The 19404-nt window shown below is 39.4% G+C and overlaps 1 protein-coding gene across 3 annotated transcripts in view; it reads right to left on the bottom strand.

The window, feature by feature from the left end:
• tpp2 (tripeptidyl peptidase 2) overlaps positions 1 to 19404 on the bottom strand; it is a 112414-nt gene that overhangs the window by 28977 nt on the left and 64033 nt on the right. For 2 of the 3 annotated variants that reach the window (XR_009511222.1, XM_059964729.1), the window contains exons 20-24: positions 19137 to 19233; positions 16833 to 16970; positions 14329 to 14573; positions 9132 to 9210; positions 8082 to 8120 (exon numbers count right to left, since the gene is read on the bottom strand). Coding sequence is in view for 2 of the 3 variants with exons in the window: in XM_059964729.1 (XP_059820712.1) it covers positions 8082 to 8120; positions 9132 to 9210; positions 14329 to 14573; positions 16833 to 16970; positions 19137 to 19233 (598 nt within the window). In the remaining variant the exon portion in view is untranslated. The remainder of the gene's footprint in view (positions 1 to 8081; positions 8121 to 9131; positions 9211 to 14328; positions 14574 to 16832; positions 16971 to 19136; positions 19234 to 19404) is intronic. The other variant, XM_059964730.1, reaches the window with a different exon arrangement.

The raw sequence follows: 19404 nt of genomic DNA on the forward strand, positions 1-19404 counted from the left end.
CTTATCTATGTCGGCGACACTTGCTTTCACTATTGACGTGCCAGTCTCCATACACCTCCATCCCCCATCAGAAAATCTTAAAGCTCTCCACTTCTTTCTGGACAACAAACCTAACCAGTTCCCCTCCACCACCTTCCTCCTCCATCTGGCAGAACTGCCTCTCATCCTCAACAATTTTGCACCCTCCCACTTTCCCTAAATCAAAGGTGCATCCACATGGGCCTCTGCTATGTATTTTTATTGATTATGTGGTAGAGTCCACATTCCAAGCCTTCAGTGGTTACCCAACACAACCCTATTGACAACTGCATTGGTGCTACTTCCTACACCCATGATGAGCCCGTCAATTTAATCAACTTTGCCTCCAACTTCCAATTTACTTGGTCCATCTCTAACACCTCTCTCCCCTTTCTTGATCCCTCTGTCTCCATCTCTGGAGAGACTGTCTCCTAATATATTTTATAAACCTACAGACTCTCACAGCTATCATGACAATACCTCTTCCCACCCTGTAAGTTCTCAGGGTGAGGCTTTCTATTCTAGAATATCTGAGAAATCCTCTTTCTCAAAGAATGGGTTTTTCCTTCCACCAGCACTGATGCTGCCCTCATCTGCATCTCCTCCATTTCACGCTCATTTGCCCTCGCCCCATCCTCCCACTGCCATTACAGGGATAGGATTCTCTTTATTCTCATCTCACCCCATGAACCTCCACATCTGACACATCATTCTCCGTAATTTCCACCACCTCTAGTAAGATGCTATCATTATACACATCCTTCCCTCCTACACCCTCTCCTTTCCATAGGGAATGCTCTCTATGACTCCGTTGTCCACTTGTCCCTCCCCACTGATTTCCCTTCTGGCACTTAACCCTGCGAGCATGACAAAGGCTACACTTGCCTCTACTCTTCCTCTCTCACCACCACTCAGAGCCCCAAATAGTCCCCTTCTACTGCAATGATGAGGCCAAACTCAGGTTGGTGGAGCAATATCTCATTATCTGCCTGGGTAGCCTCCAACCTGATGGCATGAATGTTTATTATTCTAACTTCCGGTAATTACTACACCTTCCCCCTTCACTCTCTTTTTCCATTCCTGCTCTGGTTACCCTCTACACCTTCTTTCTCCTCACCTGCCCATCACCTCCTTCTGATCCCTTTCTCCTTCCCTTTCTTCCATGGTCCACTGTCCTTTCCTATTAGATTCCTTCTTCAGCTCTTTACATCTTCTACCTATCATCTCCCATCTTCTTATTTCATCCCCCACCCAAACTACCATCTTTCTCCTCACCTAGTTTCACTTATCACCTGCCAGCTGGTAATTTCTCTCCCCCCGCCCCCACCTTTTAAGTCTGGCTTTTGCCTTCTTCCTTTTCAGTCCAAATGAAAGTCTTAGCCCAAAATATCAGCGGTTTATTTTCTTCTATAGATGCTGTCTGACTTGCTGAGTTACTCCAGCATTTTGTCTGTGTTTCCAGCATCTTTAGAAGCTTAATGCCCAAGCTATCAATGACACTTGCACTGAAAAGCAAGAGAGGAAGGACCTTGTACACCACGTCCATACGGCAAAGGACCACTACTGTACTACACTAGAGCCCTTGTTGAACTACACTAGAGGCTGATGGCAAGTCTCCGGAAAATGTCCACCACTTCCAGTATCTAGGGAGTCAGACATCAATGATGAAATTCACCAAAGACTTCAATGCATCAACACAACCTTTGGTCAATTGAGGTAAAAGGTATTTGAAAGTCAGCATCTCAGAGAGGCACAAAACTCATGCTTTCCTGCACGCTTTGGCGACCAGGACTAACTATAGCAGGCATCTCAAAACACTGGAAAAATACAAACGAGCTCTCCACAAAAATCCTTCAGATTCACCTGAAGGATAAATAAACCATGACAACATTCAGGCCTGAGTTACTATACTCAGTGACTACAATGGACAGGTCACATCACACATACTCCTTTTAGTAGCTTGACACCAAACTCCTACAAGAAAACGTCACACTGTTTTAATGTGTGTCACTGGCAAACAGATAAAAAGATTAAAGAATGTGCTCAAAACTTCCTTGCAAAAAAAATGCAACACCTTGCTGCCTCTTGGTAATCCTTAGCCCATGATCAGCCAAAGTACAGGAGGGTTTGGGCTCGGGGGGGGGTGCATTGAGATCCTCATGGCCATGAGGTGAGCGGTGACCCATCACCTGAGAGGGAGTGCGTAAAAACAGTGACCTTTTCAATTAGGTCCGTGATCAAGATTTAAAAAGCAGAGCTTTGCGGCAGTTTCTCTGATCACAGTCCAACTCAATCAACAGAGACGGATTCATCAGAAAGGGAGAATAAAAATAATGCAGGTGCAAGCAGAGCAGACATTCATGTGAGTGTGCCAGTCTTTAGAATGGCATTGACTCATCGGGCTTAGGCAAGATCAGGCTTGGACCAGGTAAAGTATCCAGCAAGTTACTCCCTTTCTGCTTTTATTTCCTCATTCTTCATCTGTTTCGGCTTAGTAGTAGTAGTGAGAATGGCTCCAGGGGCAGTGTTTTTACTGTGTGGGATACGGCAAGCCTGGGAGACATCCAGTATCCCGGATAAACCAGGTGCACTAAGCTGCAGCTTCTGAGACACCACATTAAGGAACTAGAGCCGCAGCTTGATAACATTCGACTCATACTTGAGAATGAGGCGGTGACAGATAGGAGCTACAGGGAATTCATCACTCCTAGGCTGCAGGAGACAAGTTACTGGCTGACTGTCAGGAGGAGGGGAAATGTATAGCTAGTGCAGATTACACCTGTGGCCATTCCCCTCAATAATAATTATACAATTTGCATACCAATGAGGGGGTCTCTGACACTGCGTCTGGTGCTATGGCTCAGAAGAGCAGAGAGGTGAAGAGGGTTGCACCATTGATAGTGGGTTCCATAGTCAGAAGAAAAGACACTAGATTCTGTGGATGCGATAGACACTTGGCTGTTTTATTGTCTCCCTGCTGCCAAGGTCAGGGATGTCTCAGACTGTGTCCATGGCATTTTCAAGGGCGAGAGTGAGCAGTAATAAGTCTTGGTGTATACTGGCACCACTGATATACGTAGACAAGGTGAGGAATTTTAGGGAGCTAGGTAGAAAGCTGAAAAATAGGACTTCCAGGGCAGTAATCTCGGGATTGCTCCTTGTACTATGTGCCAGTGAGTGTAAGAATAGGAGGATTTGGCAGGTGAGGATCTGGTGCAGAGGTTCAGATTTATGGATCATTGGGTTTCTTCTGAGGAAGGTACAACCTGTACAAAAGGGATGGGTTACACCTAAACCTGAGGGGTCCAAAATCCTTGCAGGCAGGTTTGCTAGAGTTTTTCAGGAGGGTTTAAACTAATTTGGCAGGGGATGGGAACCGGAGTGATAGTGCTGAGGAGGAGGTATATGGTTTACAAAGAAAGGCAATTTTTAGTGACAGTCCTAGACACTGATGATGGGGCAAAACTGCAGTCAATAGGTTGAGCTGCAATGTAAAAGGCAGACAAAATCAAAAAGGGTGAATACAGAACTGAAGGTGTTATATTTCAATGTGTGTTGTATATGGAATAAGGTAGATGAGCTTGTAGCACAGCTACAGATTGATATGTATGATGTTGTAGGCATCACTGAATCATGGCTGAGAAAAGTTTATAGCTGGAAGCTTAATGTCCAAGGGTACACATTGCATCAAAAGGACAGGCAGGTAGGCAGAGGGGTGGCATGGTTCTGTTGGTAAAAAATGAAATCAAAGCATTAGAAAGAGGTGACATAGGGTCAAAAGGTATTGAATTGTTGTGACTAAAGCCAAGGAATGGAAGGGTAAAAAGACCTTGATGGGAGTCCCAAACAGTAGTAAGAACATGGCCTACAAATTACAAGGGGTGATAGAAAATGCATGCCAAAAGGGCAATGTTACAATATTCATGGGTGACTTCAATATGCAGGTAGATTGGGAAAAATCAGAATGGTGCTGGATCCCAAAAGGGGGAATTTCTAGATTGCCTACAAGATGTGTTTTTAGAGTAGTTCATGGTTGAGCCCACTATAAGACCAGCTTTTCTGGATTGGATCAAAACACAAAAATACAACTGCAGATGCTGTGGATCAAAGAATACGTACACAACACTGGAAGAACTAGGCGGGTCAGGCAGCATCCATGAAAAAAGAGTAGCCAACGTTTCGGACCGAGATCCTTCATCAGGTTCTTCCAGCGTTGGGCACGTATTCTGGATTAGATGTTGTGCAATGAACCAGAATTGATTAGCCAGCTTAAGGTAAAAGAACCCTTAGGGGCAAATGATCATAATATGATGGAATTCACCCTGAAATTTGACAAGTAGAAGCTAAAGTCAGATGTATCAGTATTACAGTGGAGTGAAAGGAATAACAGAGGCATGAGAGGGGAATTGGTCAAAATTGATTGGAAAAGAACACTGGCATGAAAGACACCAGAGTAGCAATGACTGAAATTTCTGGAAGCAACTTGGAAGGCATGGTACATAAAACACCCAAAGAGGAAGAAATATTCTTAAGGCAAGATGACACAACTGTGGCTAACAAGAAAATTCAAAGCCATGTAAAAGTCAAATTAAGGGCATATAATAGAGCAAAAATTTGTGGGTTAGAGGACTGGAAAGCTTTTAAATACCAACAGAAGGCAACTAAAAAAGTCATTAATGAAAGGATGGAATACGAAAGTAAGCTAGCCTATAAAATTAAAAAAATACAAAAGTTTCTTCAGATACATAAAGTGTAAAATAGAGGCAAGAGTGGATACTGGACCACTGGAAAACTATGCTGGAGAGGTAGTAATGGGAGACAAGGAAATGGCTGACGAACTGAATAAGTATTTTGCATCTGTCTTCACAGTGAAAGACACCAGCAGTATGGTGGAAGTTCTAATGTGTCAGGGGTCAGAAGCATGTGAAGCTGCCATTACTAGGGAGAAAGTTCTTGCGAACTGAAAGATTCAAAGCTAGATAAATCACCAGAACCAGACTGTGTACACCGCAGGGTTCTAAAAGAGTTGGCTAAAAAGATTGTGGAGGCTTTATTAGTAATAATCTTTCAAGAATCACCAGAGTCTGGAATGGTTCTGGAAGTCTAGAAAATTGCAAATGTCACTTCACTTTTCAAGAAGAGAGGGAGAAGAAAGGAAATTACAAGCCAGTTAATCTGAGCTCAGTCGTTGGGAAGATATTGGAAAGGCTTGTTAAGGATGCGGTTGAGCTACTTAGAGGCACATGATATAATAGGCCTTAGTCCGCATGGTTTCCTCAAGGGAAAATCTTGTCTGACAAATCTGTTGACAGTCTTTGAAGGAATAACAAGCAGGATAGATGAAGGAGAATGGATTGATGTTGTGTACTTGGATTTTCAGAAGGCCCCTGACAAGGTGCCACACGAGACTGCTTAACAAGAGCCCATGGTGTTACAGTAAAGAATCTAGTGTGAATCCATTGTCGGGAAGTGTACGGTCATGCACTTTGTTCTGAGAAGTAACAGGCAGACTATATTCTAAATAGAGAGAAAGTTCAAAAATCTGAGGTGCAAATGTCATGGGAGTCTTAGTGTATAGGATTCCCTAAAGGTTAACTTGCAGGTTGAGTCTATGGTGAGTAAAGTAAATGCAATGTTAGCATTCATTTCAAGAGGACTAGAATATAAAAGCAAGGATGTAATGTTGAGGTTTTATCAAGCACTGGTGAGGCCTGACTTTGGGCCCCTTACCTTAGAAAGATACCGGAAAAAGTTCAAAGGTGGTTCACAAAAATGATTCCAGGACTTAATGGCTTGTCATATGAAGAGTGTTTGATGGCTCTGGGCCTGTATTCACTGGAATTCAGAAGAACGAGGGTGACCTAATTGGAACCTATTGAATGGTGAAAGGTCTTGATAGAGTAAATGTGGAAAGGATGTTTCCTATGGTGGGAGAGTTGAAAACCAGAAGACACAGCCTCAGAATAGAGGGGTGTCCTTTTAGAAAGGAGATGAGGAGGAATTTCTTTAGCCAGAGAGTGGTGAATCTGGGGAATTCTTGTCAGCTGTGGAAGCCAAGTCTTCACAAATATTTAAGGCAGAGGTTGATAGATTCTTGGTTGGTCAAGGCATGAAGGGATATGGGGAGAGGTCAGGAGATTGGGGCTGAGAAGAATAATGGATCAAATGATGAAATATGGCAGACAAGACTTGATGGCCTAATTTTGCTCCCATATCTTATGACATCAGAAGCATGCAGAAAGGAACGTGCCACTTCAAACTATCAGTCCACTCACCCAGTGAGCCACCACTCGTGGAAGAGTCTACGGTTCCCACACTAGCCATGTTAGCAAATTGGGAATTCCCAAAACCAGAAGTAAATCATTTTTAATTTCAAGGGGAGGCCGAAGAATAAGATGACTTCTAGCACAAAGATGCATTTACATTGTTAATATAACAGAGATTAGAACATGTTAATAATTTATTTTGGGGTTGTATGGTCTTATATGCAATTCATTTCTGAATCAATAGCACACTAACTGATATCATTACTAGTTTGTTCTTGATTAGTAAGGGTGTCAAAGGTTATGGGGAGAAGGCAGGGAGAATAGGTTGAGATGTTTAATAAATTAGCCATGATGAAATGATGGAGCAGATTAACTTGTTCGAATGGCCTGAATCTGCTCCTATATCCTACAGTCTTATTACTGAGCAAGCACCAAGAAGCTAAGTAAAATAACTTCAGTACAGTAGGCAGTAGCAATAGTTTTTAAAAATTCTAACTTCGTCTAATTATACATTTCAAACTGTAGATTAAGGCACACACTTAGTCCACAGTGAAGAAGTTATGTCCTTTCTTAGTGCCAATATAGGATCAAGATGCTAATATCAGATTTGTAGAACAAGTGAAAAATATAATATCAGCATACAAAGACTCCCATTTTAAATACTAATTTTCATATACAAATTTAAAAAAATCACATTCTGTTCCAAAAATGAACTGTTTGGGAATCTGAATCAAAAACTAAATTAACAATTAAGTGAAACATTTTGAAGAAACATGTTATCTGCTCTGAACAAAGAGCAGACTTTGTACTAACACCTCCAGACTTTTTGGATACAAAAGTACTATAGTGGTAAAAAAAACTATGTAAAAAGTGGTTGATGTAAATCAATAAAATATTTCCATCCTACATGAATAAACTTTTGAATTCCATAATATGTAACTTAGTATATTTTAAGTAAACCTTTAAAGAGACCATTTACAAACATCATGCAATCCAAAATGACTTGTTTTAGATTACAAAACCAACCCAGTTTATCAAAACACTTTCAAGCAGTCAATATGTTAAGAGTGCCAGGAAGTTGCAGAATCCTATATCCCTGAAACCATTGCTGACAATATAACTTGTAGAGTCTAATCATTAAACTGTAGATAAAATTAAACCTTGAGAATTGGTGGGCAACGATTTAATTTTCAGTTAAGAAAGGAAACACACAATTTTGTGAATGATTAATTGATCTCAGCTACATAACCAGGCAGAACACCATTATAACAACATTCAAGAACATATATAAAATGTTATGCTAAAGAAAATAAAGACACTGCAATTGCTGGAAATCCAATACAAAAACAGCAAAATGCTGGAAACACTCAGGTCAGACAGCATCTGTTAGGAGTAAAATTGAGTTAACATTTCCAGTCAAAGAGCACTGTGTGTGCTTCCAGCACTTCTGACAAGAGTAAAGTTACAAGTGTTCACTTAATTTTCTCAGGAAATGCTGATTTCTAATTGATTATTGGATCAAATCAGTAATTCCACAAAAATTCCTAATTTAGTTTTGTAATATTTTCCAAACATTAGGTTTTACTTCCCCATAAAGGCAACAGCTTGATCGCAAAATCGGAGACATTTTTATTGCTATTCATATGTTCTTCATTCAGGGAAATAATGTGAAAAAACAGATTTGGTATGTGTGAATGTAATCCCAATCTCATTAAAAGATCTCAGAAACTTCATCCAGAATGTAAAATATCAATAGAATCACAGTAAGTAAGATAGTGATATATGACAATGCAGTACCTTTTTAAACTTTCCTTGACGTTTTGATGCAGCCTGCCCCTGGGAGTCAGAACAACAATTGTAAGAAAACATGCAGACACTGCACAATTTGGACACCCTCACTAATCTTATCGGAGTTCAGTTCCCAAACTTTTCTGAAAAGGAAAAATCTGCCTACTTCAAATCTATAAGAATTCCCTTATTTTTGCTTACTATATTTTATGAGCAAAAAGGTACATAAAATTCTCAACAGTTTGAATTAACTTCAGATCAAATTATCTGTATACCAATCAGTACAATGATTTCTAAATTTCTCATTAAAATGACATTTTACATTGCCTCACAACCAGACTTGTCAAATATTTTGATTTTGATGGTTAAGCTAATTTACAATTAAAATTCAAATCTGATAAACTATAGTACAGAATATAGGCTGGATGTAACTGGGCTATGAAATTAAAAAATGTACAAACAGACATGTAGGTATAGAAGCAAATGAAAGATAAAATCAACAACTATTTTTCCTTGAAATATATAATTTCCAGACAGTAATATACACCATTTGCTTATTATTCTCTATTTTGACATTTTTAAGTTATTTAAAGAATTTATAGCTTTTTTTTTATCCGTACCATTTCACTGCTGGTAGCTGTAGGCAAAGTCTGCGATTTTATTCTTTTCAGGGCATTTTACTTAAGACATGCTGCTAATATATTGTGTTTCATTTGTAAGATGTTTCTATACAAAGAGCAAGATATGTTACCACAAACTAATAAACTGTGGTTTTCAAAAGTCTTAATATTGTATTCACAACTTTATACCTACATGAAATAAATTATCTCCTAATAACGCATCGACCTTAAAACCAAACAATCTTTGAGTTTAACTGTTTCAAGCTGCATGCAAAGCAGAGACCAGTAAGCAGCAGAACAGAATGAAGAAGGCTTCGAGAAGCAGGGTCTAAATACTATATTAGGCAGTTTTGGAAAAAAACAATAAATCATATTTTAAAAAGTTCTGCACACCCAAGAAAGGCCACCTCCAAGCAGTTTGGAAGAGCTATATACTCACTGCTTTCTTTCCCAGTTCACTCTTTGCCAATGTTAAAGTTCCTGACAGGAAACAACCAGGTCCTGCTCCTTTAGGAATCCTGGAAATAATCAGACATGATTTGATTGTGTTAGGGAACAAAAGAAGTGTAACACTATTGCACATTTCACTCATTCTAGATTATGCCCCAATGATGAGGCCACTCTCAGGTTGGAGGAACGTTTCATGTTCTATCTAGTTAGCCTCCAACCTGATGGCATGAACATTTATTTCTCCAAATTCTGGTAATTTCTTTCTCCACTCCCCTCTTCTTTTATTCCTCACTCTGGCCAATTGCCTCTTCTCCTCACCTGCCTATTTCCTTCCCCTGGTGCCCCTCCTCCTTCCTCTCCCATGATCCACTCTCCTCTCCTATGAGATTCTTTCTTCTCCAGCCCTTTGTCTTTTCCAACTATCACATCCCAGCTTCTTAATTAATCCCTCTCCCCCGCACACCTAGCTTCACCTATCAGCTTCTAGCTTCTCTTCCTTCCCCTCCCACCAATGTTCTTATTTTGGCACCTCCCCTTTTCCTTTCCAAACCTCATGAAGGGTCTCAGCCTGAAATGTTGACTGTTTATTAATTTCCATAGATGCTACCTGACCTGCTGAGTTCTTCCAGCACTTTTGTGTGTGCTGCTCTGGACTTCCAACATCTCTTGTGTTTATTATACCCCAATGGAGGACTTTTCTTGATAATCTTTCTTGCTAACCTTGTCTTACAGTGGGAACCAACTTTGACGGTGGAGGTGAAAATGTTAGTAGCACACTGACATTCACTTGTAAGCACTAATGCCTGGACGTTCAGTTGTAAATAGGAATGCTATAGCTTCACTATGTAGTTAACAGCTCTTAATCCCGCCAGTACTTCTAAGACAAAGTATCTGATATTGAGTGTTGTGAGGTAATGTCTAGTGCACACTCTAAATGTGCATTGCTTCATTCACCTTTATGCACACTGTGATGACTTGAGGCCCAGTACTACATAACTATCAACCCATTCGTACACTGATGTCCCAGCTCTTGTATTCAGCATCCTCCCTAAACAAGTATGCCACACACCTCTTCATCACCATGTCAACCTATGTCAACACTTTCAAGTAAATATGTACTTGCACTTGTAGACAAGTCTCTCCATCTATAACATTTTCCAGGGCCCTGCCATTCACTGTCCTGTTCTAAATTCACAAATTGCTTTACTAAATGTTTATCAGAATTAAGTTTCGTCCATGGAGTGGCACTGCAGTGTAGTGGTTAGCACAATGTTTTACAGTACCAGCGACCTGGGTGCAATTCCCACCACTGCCTGATAAGGAGTTTTACGTATTTTTGTGACTGTGAGAGTTTCCTCTGGGTGCTCTGGTTTCCTCCCACAGTCCAAATAGTCCATGAGCCAGGAACCTAAATTTGGGCCACTGGTTCCATCTGGGGTGAATAATTCTTATACTGATTTTTGGCAAGGTATACACCCCCAGTGCTAGAAAAAATGTGATAGCTTTGCACTGGTGGTAGGCTTGCATGGTAATCTCCATGCTATAAGAACCATGATCCCATGGTGCTTTGCCTACGATAAGGTGAATTATGCCAGGTACCTGTCCCCTTACTTTGCTTGGATGATGAACCTCCCAGAGAAGAATCCTTTTGCATATGAGGTCTTCAAGACAGGCCAATTCTCAGTGTAGCTGTCAAGTAACAACCTCTTTGGGCAGATCCCTGTGGACCAGGCTATTGAAACCACAGTGAACAAAGACACACAGACTCCTGGAGGCCCATCACAGTTCAGCCTGAACGCTGGAGCTATCAAGTGTTACTATGTAACAGCTGAGCACCGCAGAGCATTCCTGGGACAGATAAGGGAGATGGTGCAAGGCAACAAATCAGAGCTTTGACATGCAGAGCTACAGCGGCCAAGAATCCAGAAAGATGAGGAAGCAGTTTCAGCAGTGGTTAACCTCATACATGAATGGGTCAACCCACTTGCAGAGAAGCAGGACCTCACTAGCATCTCTGCGGCAAAGGCAGCCCCCAAGGACACTGCCTCCGGCCTGATGAAGGCAAATGGGATTGGTGATCAATGCTATGCAACCTTCAAGAATGAGAGACTAGAGGAAGACCCACCAGCAAAGAAATTCCATGACCCAATGAAAACCAACAAGCTGAAAACATTCAGTGATATGTGTAAGAAGAGAGAAGTGAAATCAAATGGGAGGGCAATCATTTGAAGGCAGACCGGTCTTTGTGTGGATGCATCATAGCGATGGCACAAGGGCGCAGTCTACGTATGGAGGATATCCTTTCTCATCCCCTTGGACCATTGCCCTGGGCCCTGTCCACACCAGAAGGATCGCTGAGAAAGACAAATAAAGCTACTTTAGCCACAACCTTGCAGAAAAATGTAGCAGTAGAAAAGCAACTCCAGGAAACTCTGCTACAGTGATTGATGGAATGAATTTGGTCCAAAGATTGAAAGATGATTAAGTTACTTTCAGAGATGTTGCCACAACAATTCTGGGTATTGCTCTGAGGGAAGGCAGTCAGAGTAGCAAAACAGTTGTTGTGTTGAACATATACAAGGAGAACTCTATCAAGAATAGTGCAAGATCTCTCGGGGTGAAGAGACTGGTCATGAGTTGCAAGATATCACAGGCACACAGATGGTGAGGCAGTGGAGGAGTTTCCTGACCAAAGTCAGTCACAAAAATAGTGTCATTAGCTTCATGGTCCATGAATGGAGGAAGGCGGAGCACAGAGCAAAACTACAGGAGAAGATTCTGTATGCAACTGTGAATGACAAGTGTTACAGAATCACATCTCAAGACAGTGAGGAGATGTCAGCTCTTCAGTGGCAACAAGAAGCAGATGGCTGCCTACTTCTCCTGCTGCCCATGCCACAAGTGAGGGATACCAATCTGTAGTGATCTGCTCAGAAGACACAGATGTCTTTATCACGTCTTTAGCATTTTGTGACAAGATTAAGGCCCCATTGTTCCAGAAGTGTGGCAACTAGAACCCGTACAAGGCTTGTAGATGACAGGAAGGTTGCTGCCACTGTTGGCGTAGAAGTTTCTATGGCTCTCATTGGGTTGCACGGATATACAGGATGTGACACTGTAAACACTTTTTCAGACAAAGGGAAGACAAGTGCTCTAAAACTTCTGACCAGCAACAGGAAACTCAAGACACATTCTTAGAGCTGGGTCAGGAATGGGACCTCTCCCCAGAACTGATGGACTAACTGGAGGCATTTACATGTCTCCTGTATGCCCCAAAAGCATCGACCACCAAGGTCAATGAGCTCAGGTATCACCTTTTCTGTGCCAAAAAAGGTGAAATCAAAAGTTATCAACTTCCACCATGCAAGGACTGCTTAACAAAACATGCACAGCGAGAAGATGTTTGGAGAAGGACCCACAAGTGCCAAATCCTGTTGGCAGAGGATGGAAGATGGAGAGAGAAGAGGAAGCTGAACAGTTGGTGGTGCACTGGATGGAAGGCCAGCCAGCACCTGATGCTGTCCTGGATCTACTGGCCTGTAGCTGTCCAAAAAAAAATGTTCACTTCCAAGATGAATGTGTGTTGCAAATGACCTCAGGTGTACTGACATGTGTAGTCTGGCAGACTGTGAGAACCAGGCATCCACCTCAGAGAGTGTGGAAATTTCAGATGAATATGTGGAAGATTTGGAAAATTATTATGATTATTAATAGGTTATGAAAGTATGGAAAACAAAGTATGGAAAGCAATCTTTGATTAAATATATTCATTTTACCACTAAATGGGGGCTAGGTTATGGCCGTGTGGAACCCCACATTTGAATTATTGTACTGTAGTTCTACATGCTATGACAAAAGCTTAAGAGTGTTTTGATTTGATACAACAATATGGAAAATATCATGACATTGATAAAACAGAAATCTCTCCAAATGAGGTTTTTTTACCTTTTGGGGAGGGGGAACATTTTCTGCTGTACAGATGTTAACATGGAATATATACAAAAAGTATTTACTTATTTGAATTCCTGAATAAATTCTCTACAAATCCATGTGATTATATGTCCTAGGGTTTTTATTAATTTTTCCAAAATAAACAAAAGACAAATATTTTTCTAAAACTGAAATGATTCACTCTGCTGAAATTGGGCACTGTACTGCGAGTGCCACCAATGACATAGTTTTCAATGTAGAATTTTATAACAACATTTGATGAAAAGTGCTTGAACTCAGCTATCGTTGTGACAAATTTCAATATTCAGGGATCACTGATGATAAAATACCACTAGGCTGAATATATGTGTTGTACTTTATATTGGCCACTTTTCAGAAACACTTATTTTAGTGTTATAAAATGCATGTTAGCACACAAAGCTACCACTGGTGCAATGCTATCACATATTTTCTAACTCTTTCTAATGTATACCTTGTCAAAAATCACTATGAGCATTATTCCCCTCAGATGGTACCGACTAACCCTACTGGCTCACGGACTAAAAGACATATCAGTTAACAGGTTAATTTGTCATTGTAAATTGTCCTGTGATTGGGCTAGGGTTAAATCAGGGTTTGCTGGGCAGCAGTGCTGTATCTCAGTAAACATATAAAACTGACATTTTCCCACTTTGCCTAGATTTACTGTAATTCAAGTCTGCACTGTCCAGAATACCAGCAATTTTGGTGTCATCCACAAACTTACAGAAAATGTCCACTCCATCCTCATCCAAATTATTAATGAAGATGACGAATGATATCCCTTAGATACTCCACTGGTCACAGGCTTTAAAGAATTACAATGGTGCTTAGTCAAGTTGTGCCATAATTTTATAATTCTTGTTTCAAAACACTGTGCAGCTTTGCAATTCTTTACTTTTAAGCACCAATTTTGGCCTCGGACAACACCAATTTACTATGCTTTATGTATAGTCACTGTGTATTCAGGAACCAAGTTCCTAAACTTTGGAATTCCCTCCCTAAACCTCTTTCAAACTTCATCTTTCTCTCATTTATTACATTTCTTAAAGTAAGCTTTAATTGCCTGTCCTAAACTTTCTTCATATGGCACAGCTTTAAATTTTGTACAGTAAAGCTTTTATGAAATGCCTTGAGTTTATTTTAATTTTTTAAAGCACTGAACACAACTTGTCATTTTATAATTATAATGCAAATACTAAAGAAGTATGACTTACTTATCATCAGGAAGAGAAGTAACAAAGAAGGGCTGAGAACAACTTGGTGGTAAAATTAAACTGTTGGCTTTTTTTTTGCCTATTAGTGCATTGCTGTGATTGTCATAAACATCTAAGTTCAGAGAACTGGGGATTCTATGGGATACAATAACTGGAAGATCTTTAAGGCGCTCCAGCTCACTAAGTTGTTCATTTCGCACTTGGAGACGGATAGTGTAGTCACCTTTTTCCAACTTCAGAGAATACTGTTATTCAAAACAAGAAAATGAACAATTAAAATGCTCTGTCAGATTTATTTATTACATGTACAATGAAACAAACAGTTAAATACGTCATCTTTGTTAACAACCAACATACCCAAAGATGTGTTGGGAGCAACCCGTGTCACCACACATTCCAGCGCTAACAAAGAATGCCCCAGTGTTCAGTAGAACATAAGCGGCAAGAAAAACAACAACAAAATAAGACAGCGATGGCAAAACAAGCCCTTTTCCCACCTATTCAGCCAACCCTTCAGACAAGTCCTCCAACCCCAGGGCAGGCAATTTCAATTTAAGATGTAAAGGAGCAATTAATACTCAGATTCCAAATAAATGACACAAGTACAGTAAAGGCTGCAAAATAATTTTAATTAACCCTGGAAATAGAAATCTGATATTATTTTTCCATTTACTGTAAAATGTAAAGGTAATATTTATAGAATGAAGATGGTTACTATACTCATTCAGAACATCACAAACTTCAATGTACAGTGGAAATGCCCAGTGAAGTGATTACTTCAGACCAGAACATAATTTTGTAGTCAAATGATCATTCATTTTTCAACTACCAAAATTTAATAGAGCAATCCAGAAAGTTAAGCATAATTAGTTTTTGTTTGTTATGTTATTGGTTTCTTCCCATTATGTTGCTTGTGATTAAAAGGCACACTTCTGACGGATAATTTGGTCTTTAATTTGACAGATTTTCTCTGTACGTTTTGATAAAAGGCCCCAAAACACATGTCTGTGACAAGTCACTCCATTCAAAGCCAAATATTTTGAGAATACTGTAAGATCAAAGACAGGGTGTTATACCACACATTCAGTCGTGGCTGTAGGAGGAGCAACATGGAGAAGAATGATAAATTGTTGCACAGTGAGTAGCTCAGCTATTTAAGGTGAAATTTTTAGTTAATGGGGCAAATAAATGATTAATACAGCTGTGAACAGGCAAGCTTTGAATTGGGTTAACAAGATAAAAGGTCAGCACATGGAGATCACATTCAACAATACACAAACACAATGCAAGAAAGCTGCAATTCAGCTTTAGTCTAGCAAGTGTAGTTTCCTTCTACGCTTAATCGTAATTCTGCACAGCTACACTCCAAGTCAGGAGCAGTAGTGTTTTGGATGTTTGCGTCAGAGAACTTTGGTCAATGCTTTAAGTCACCAACAGCAAATTTAATTTGCATGTAATATAAAAGCTGATTGAGAACCTGACAGTGACCATCTCCAAAAACAGAAAGTCTAATCACTAATTACCAGCTTCCTAATCATTATCATCAGTGTTTGCTGTCATCTTAGTTGAGACCACACATGGAAATATGAAGGTACAAAAACACAATTCTGCAGCCAATCCCACAACTCGTGACTGACTAGCCTTTCCACCATCCACTGTCACCTTCTCAAGAGAAACTTATACTGACAATGAATGTTGATCTTGCCTGCAACATCCTTAACCCATAAGTGAAGAATTAAAATTTGTCTCTATTTGGCAGGATTTTAGCAGCGAAGGAAAAGCTGCAGTAAAATGAATCTGAGGGCAACAGTTTGTCATGGAGATGTTTAGGAAGCTCTCATGATAGTATGGGCATTTGTCCACAACAAAGGAGAACCAGCAATCAGTTCCAGTGCCAACAGAAAGCCATATAGTTGGGAATATACCTGCAATGCAATGGAGTTGAAAGCAGCCAACTTAACCTGAAATTTAAAAAAAGATCTTTTCTATGTTTACTGTGAAAAAAAGCACTTCTGTAATTTAATTTCTAAGTAACCGATGAATTCAGTAAGGATGAAAAGGGGACAATCAAAATAGGACAGTGGTTAAAAAAGACTGGAATGTTCTTTATTAAAACATAATTATCTAGAAGAAATTAGCATTTTAGCACAGATGGACAAAAAACATAAAGTTCTGATTCTATAAAGACTTTAGTTCCTTGATTTTTCTTTACTCTTTTCCTTATCTAGCACTGGATAAACAACACTGGAGGGAGAACTGCCTAAAATGTTAACAGTTCATACACAGGACAATGAGCAGAACAAACCTTTGAAACGAAACACTGCCTACTTTGAAAATAACTTGTTTCAAAAAGCTATGAGCAAAAGCATCCACATAGGAAATCAAAAATATAGTCATAAAACTAAGCTCTGATATTCATAGTATAGCAACATTATAAAATGCAGGTGGTTTCTGCAGGAGTTATTTAGTTCTTGTACATTAATTATTATTTGCACTTTAGTTACCTGGTGTGGGTAAGCATCTCCTGAGCCCACAAGTTTTTTGTTTTGATCATATAGCATCCACAGCTGGCTATCAAATTCAGATTCATACAGTAGCTCACAAAGCAAGGGACAGCTGATTGTTGCTTCACCGTTCTTTGTCTATAATCAGAAAAAAATGAATATAATTGCCTTTTGAGAATAACAAATTTCTTGCAAAATAACTTTGAAAAAACGTTTATAGCAAAACATTCAAACCGATCATGTTTACTATATGAACTATAGTTATTATGCACACAGAACATTAAAGAATTAAAATGAATCTGAAGACAGAACTTTTTAAATACCATATCTTTACGTTTAGATTGTTTTCTGATCAACAGTTTTTCTATTCATCCAAAATTATCATAGAACTATACAGCAGAGAAACTATCCCATTCAGCCTACTTTGTCATTGCCAACTGTGATGCCTATCTATGCTAATCCCATTTAACTGCATTAGGCCCTTATCCCTCTATAAATCCCAAACTACTTGTCCAAAGAAATTTTAACCACTGAAAATGTATGTTTCCACTGCCTTCTCTGGCAGCTTGTTCCTACTATTCAACACTCTGTGTGTGAAAAGTTCGCCCTTCATATCTCCATTAAATTTCTCCCCCCTCACCTTAAGTTGTGCCTCCAGTTCTGTATATTCCTTCCCCAAGAAAAAGGTTCTATCTATCCTATCAATGCCTCAAGACAAAAAATTCCTGTAGCTAACCTGTTGCAAATAAAGAACAATCTGAATTTGTTTCCATTTGAAGATTTAAGTAGTAACATCACTTTCTCAAAAGGCACACAGACTGGCAATAGTGCTAATAGCAATGTCAAAAGTATTTTTCCATAACTTGACATTATTTTGAAAAAAATTCAACTCTAATTGTTCAGTTGATAAATGTTTCATTCAAAATAGTACAGATGACCATACAAATTAAGAATTCCTAAACTATACTACTTGATAAAATAATGGCAGTGACCTACAATTCCTTTCAGAATTCATTAATCCAACTTCAACATCCAAATTGACCAATACTCAATAATACCCTGATGAAAATATTAACCATCTCTCTCACAGGAGAGGACCAAATATCACCAGCACTCTGTTCCGATTTTAAAATTCTAGCATTTGGAGATACTTGCTGTTTGATTACTTAATGATCACTGGCTAAAATTACAAATAAAGGATTTTTTAAATATGTATAGTAGGTAGGAAAACAGTGACAAACTATCTGAAATACCCACAAGTTACACAGTCAATCTATAATTACAGTTTGCAGCTGTACACTTTGGAACCATATCAACAGCCTGCTGAAATATATGCAAACATTAGTCAAAGCCACCTGAGAAAAATAGAAAAACGAAGTAAAACTTTCAAACAACAGTAAAAAAAGCAGGACGATGATACTAACATAGATGGTTTAGTAGCATTTTCTCCTGCATGGGCACATAGTCAGAGATGCACAAAAATTACTTGGGCTCATCAGTCAGGACATTATGTTACAGTTATACAAGTCACTGACGCATTCACACTTGGAGTATTGAATACAACTCTGGTCACCCTGTTATAGGGAAGACCTTTTCAAGCTGGAGAAGGTGCAGCAGAGATGTACAAGGATGCCACCTGGACTAGAGGGCCTGAGTTATAGGGAGTGGTTGGCCACACTGGCTCTTTATTTGTTGGACCATGGCAGAAGACCTTATAGAAGTCTATAAAATCATGAGGAGTATGGCCAAGGTTGACAGTCAATCCAGAACTAGACAGTACACAGATACAAGACAAAGGAAAGATTTAAAAGAAACCTGAGAGGGAACTTCTCCACATATTGGGCACTGAATACCTGGAATAAGCTGCCAGTGGAAGTGGTCAAGGCAGGTACAATTCCAACATTTAAGAGGTGTAATGGAGGGGAGGGGCTCGGAGGGTCACAGGCTGAATGCAGGCAGCTGGAGCTAGCAGGGAGGATGCTGTGGTAGGAATGGACCAGTTGAGTCTGTTTCTGTGCTGTGTCACTCTATCATTGAAGCAATCATTTTGTGCAAAATGCTCTTCTAAAATTTGAATAATTCTTGGAGACATTTCAGAAGGTTAAACAAAAGCTCCCATAATTTTTGTGATGGCAACTTGCCAAATGCAAGCTTTTTTTCGTCTTTTGCTTCAGCTTCCCTGAATTTTGTCCTGAATTTTTCTTATAATTTTCAGTACAACAAAGCAATCAATTCCATAAGTTCAGTACAACAAAATAATGAATATCTCAGGACTTTATTTATGAACTACTTTATAATACTTACTTGATGGAAACTGTATGTCAAAATAATCTCATAGAACTGCCGATTGTTTGGTAATGCATCTCGTGGACCCAAAGGCCTTGTTTTTGCACTTAGTGGTCTGAAATTTAAAAATAAATGATAAAAGCGATTGGTGTTTTAATATTTTAATTGAATTATATATATTTACTAAAACAAAAGGAAAAAGATATTGTATCACTTCAAAATGTCTGTGAAAATGTGTTTGTACTCCATCCCCAGGTAGGATTATCTTAGAAATCAAAGATAGCTT

The sequence above is a fragment of the Hypanus sabinus genome, chromosome 3 (genome assembly GCF_030144855.1).
Source record: "Hypanus sabinus isolate sHypSab1 chromosome 3, sHypSab1.hap1, whole genome shotgun sequence".
NCBI lineage: Eukaryota > Metazoa > Chordata > Chondrichthyes > Myliobatiformes > Dasyatidae > Hypanus > Hypanus sabinus.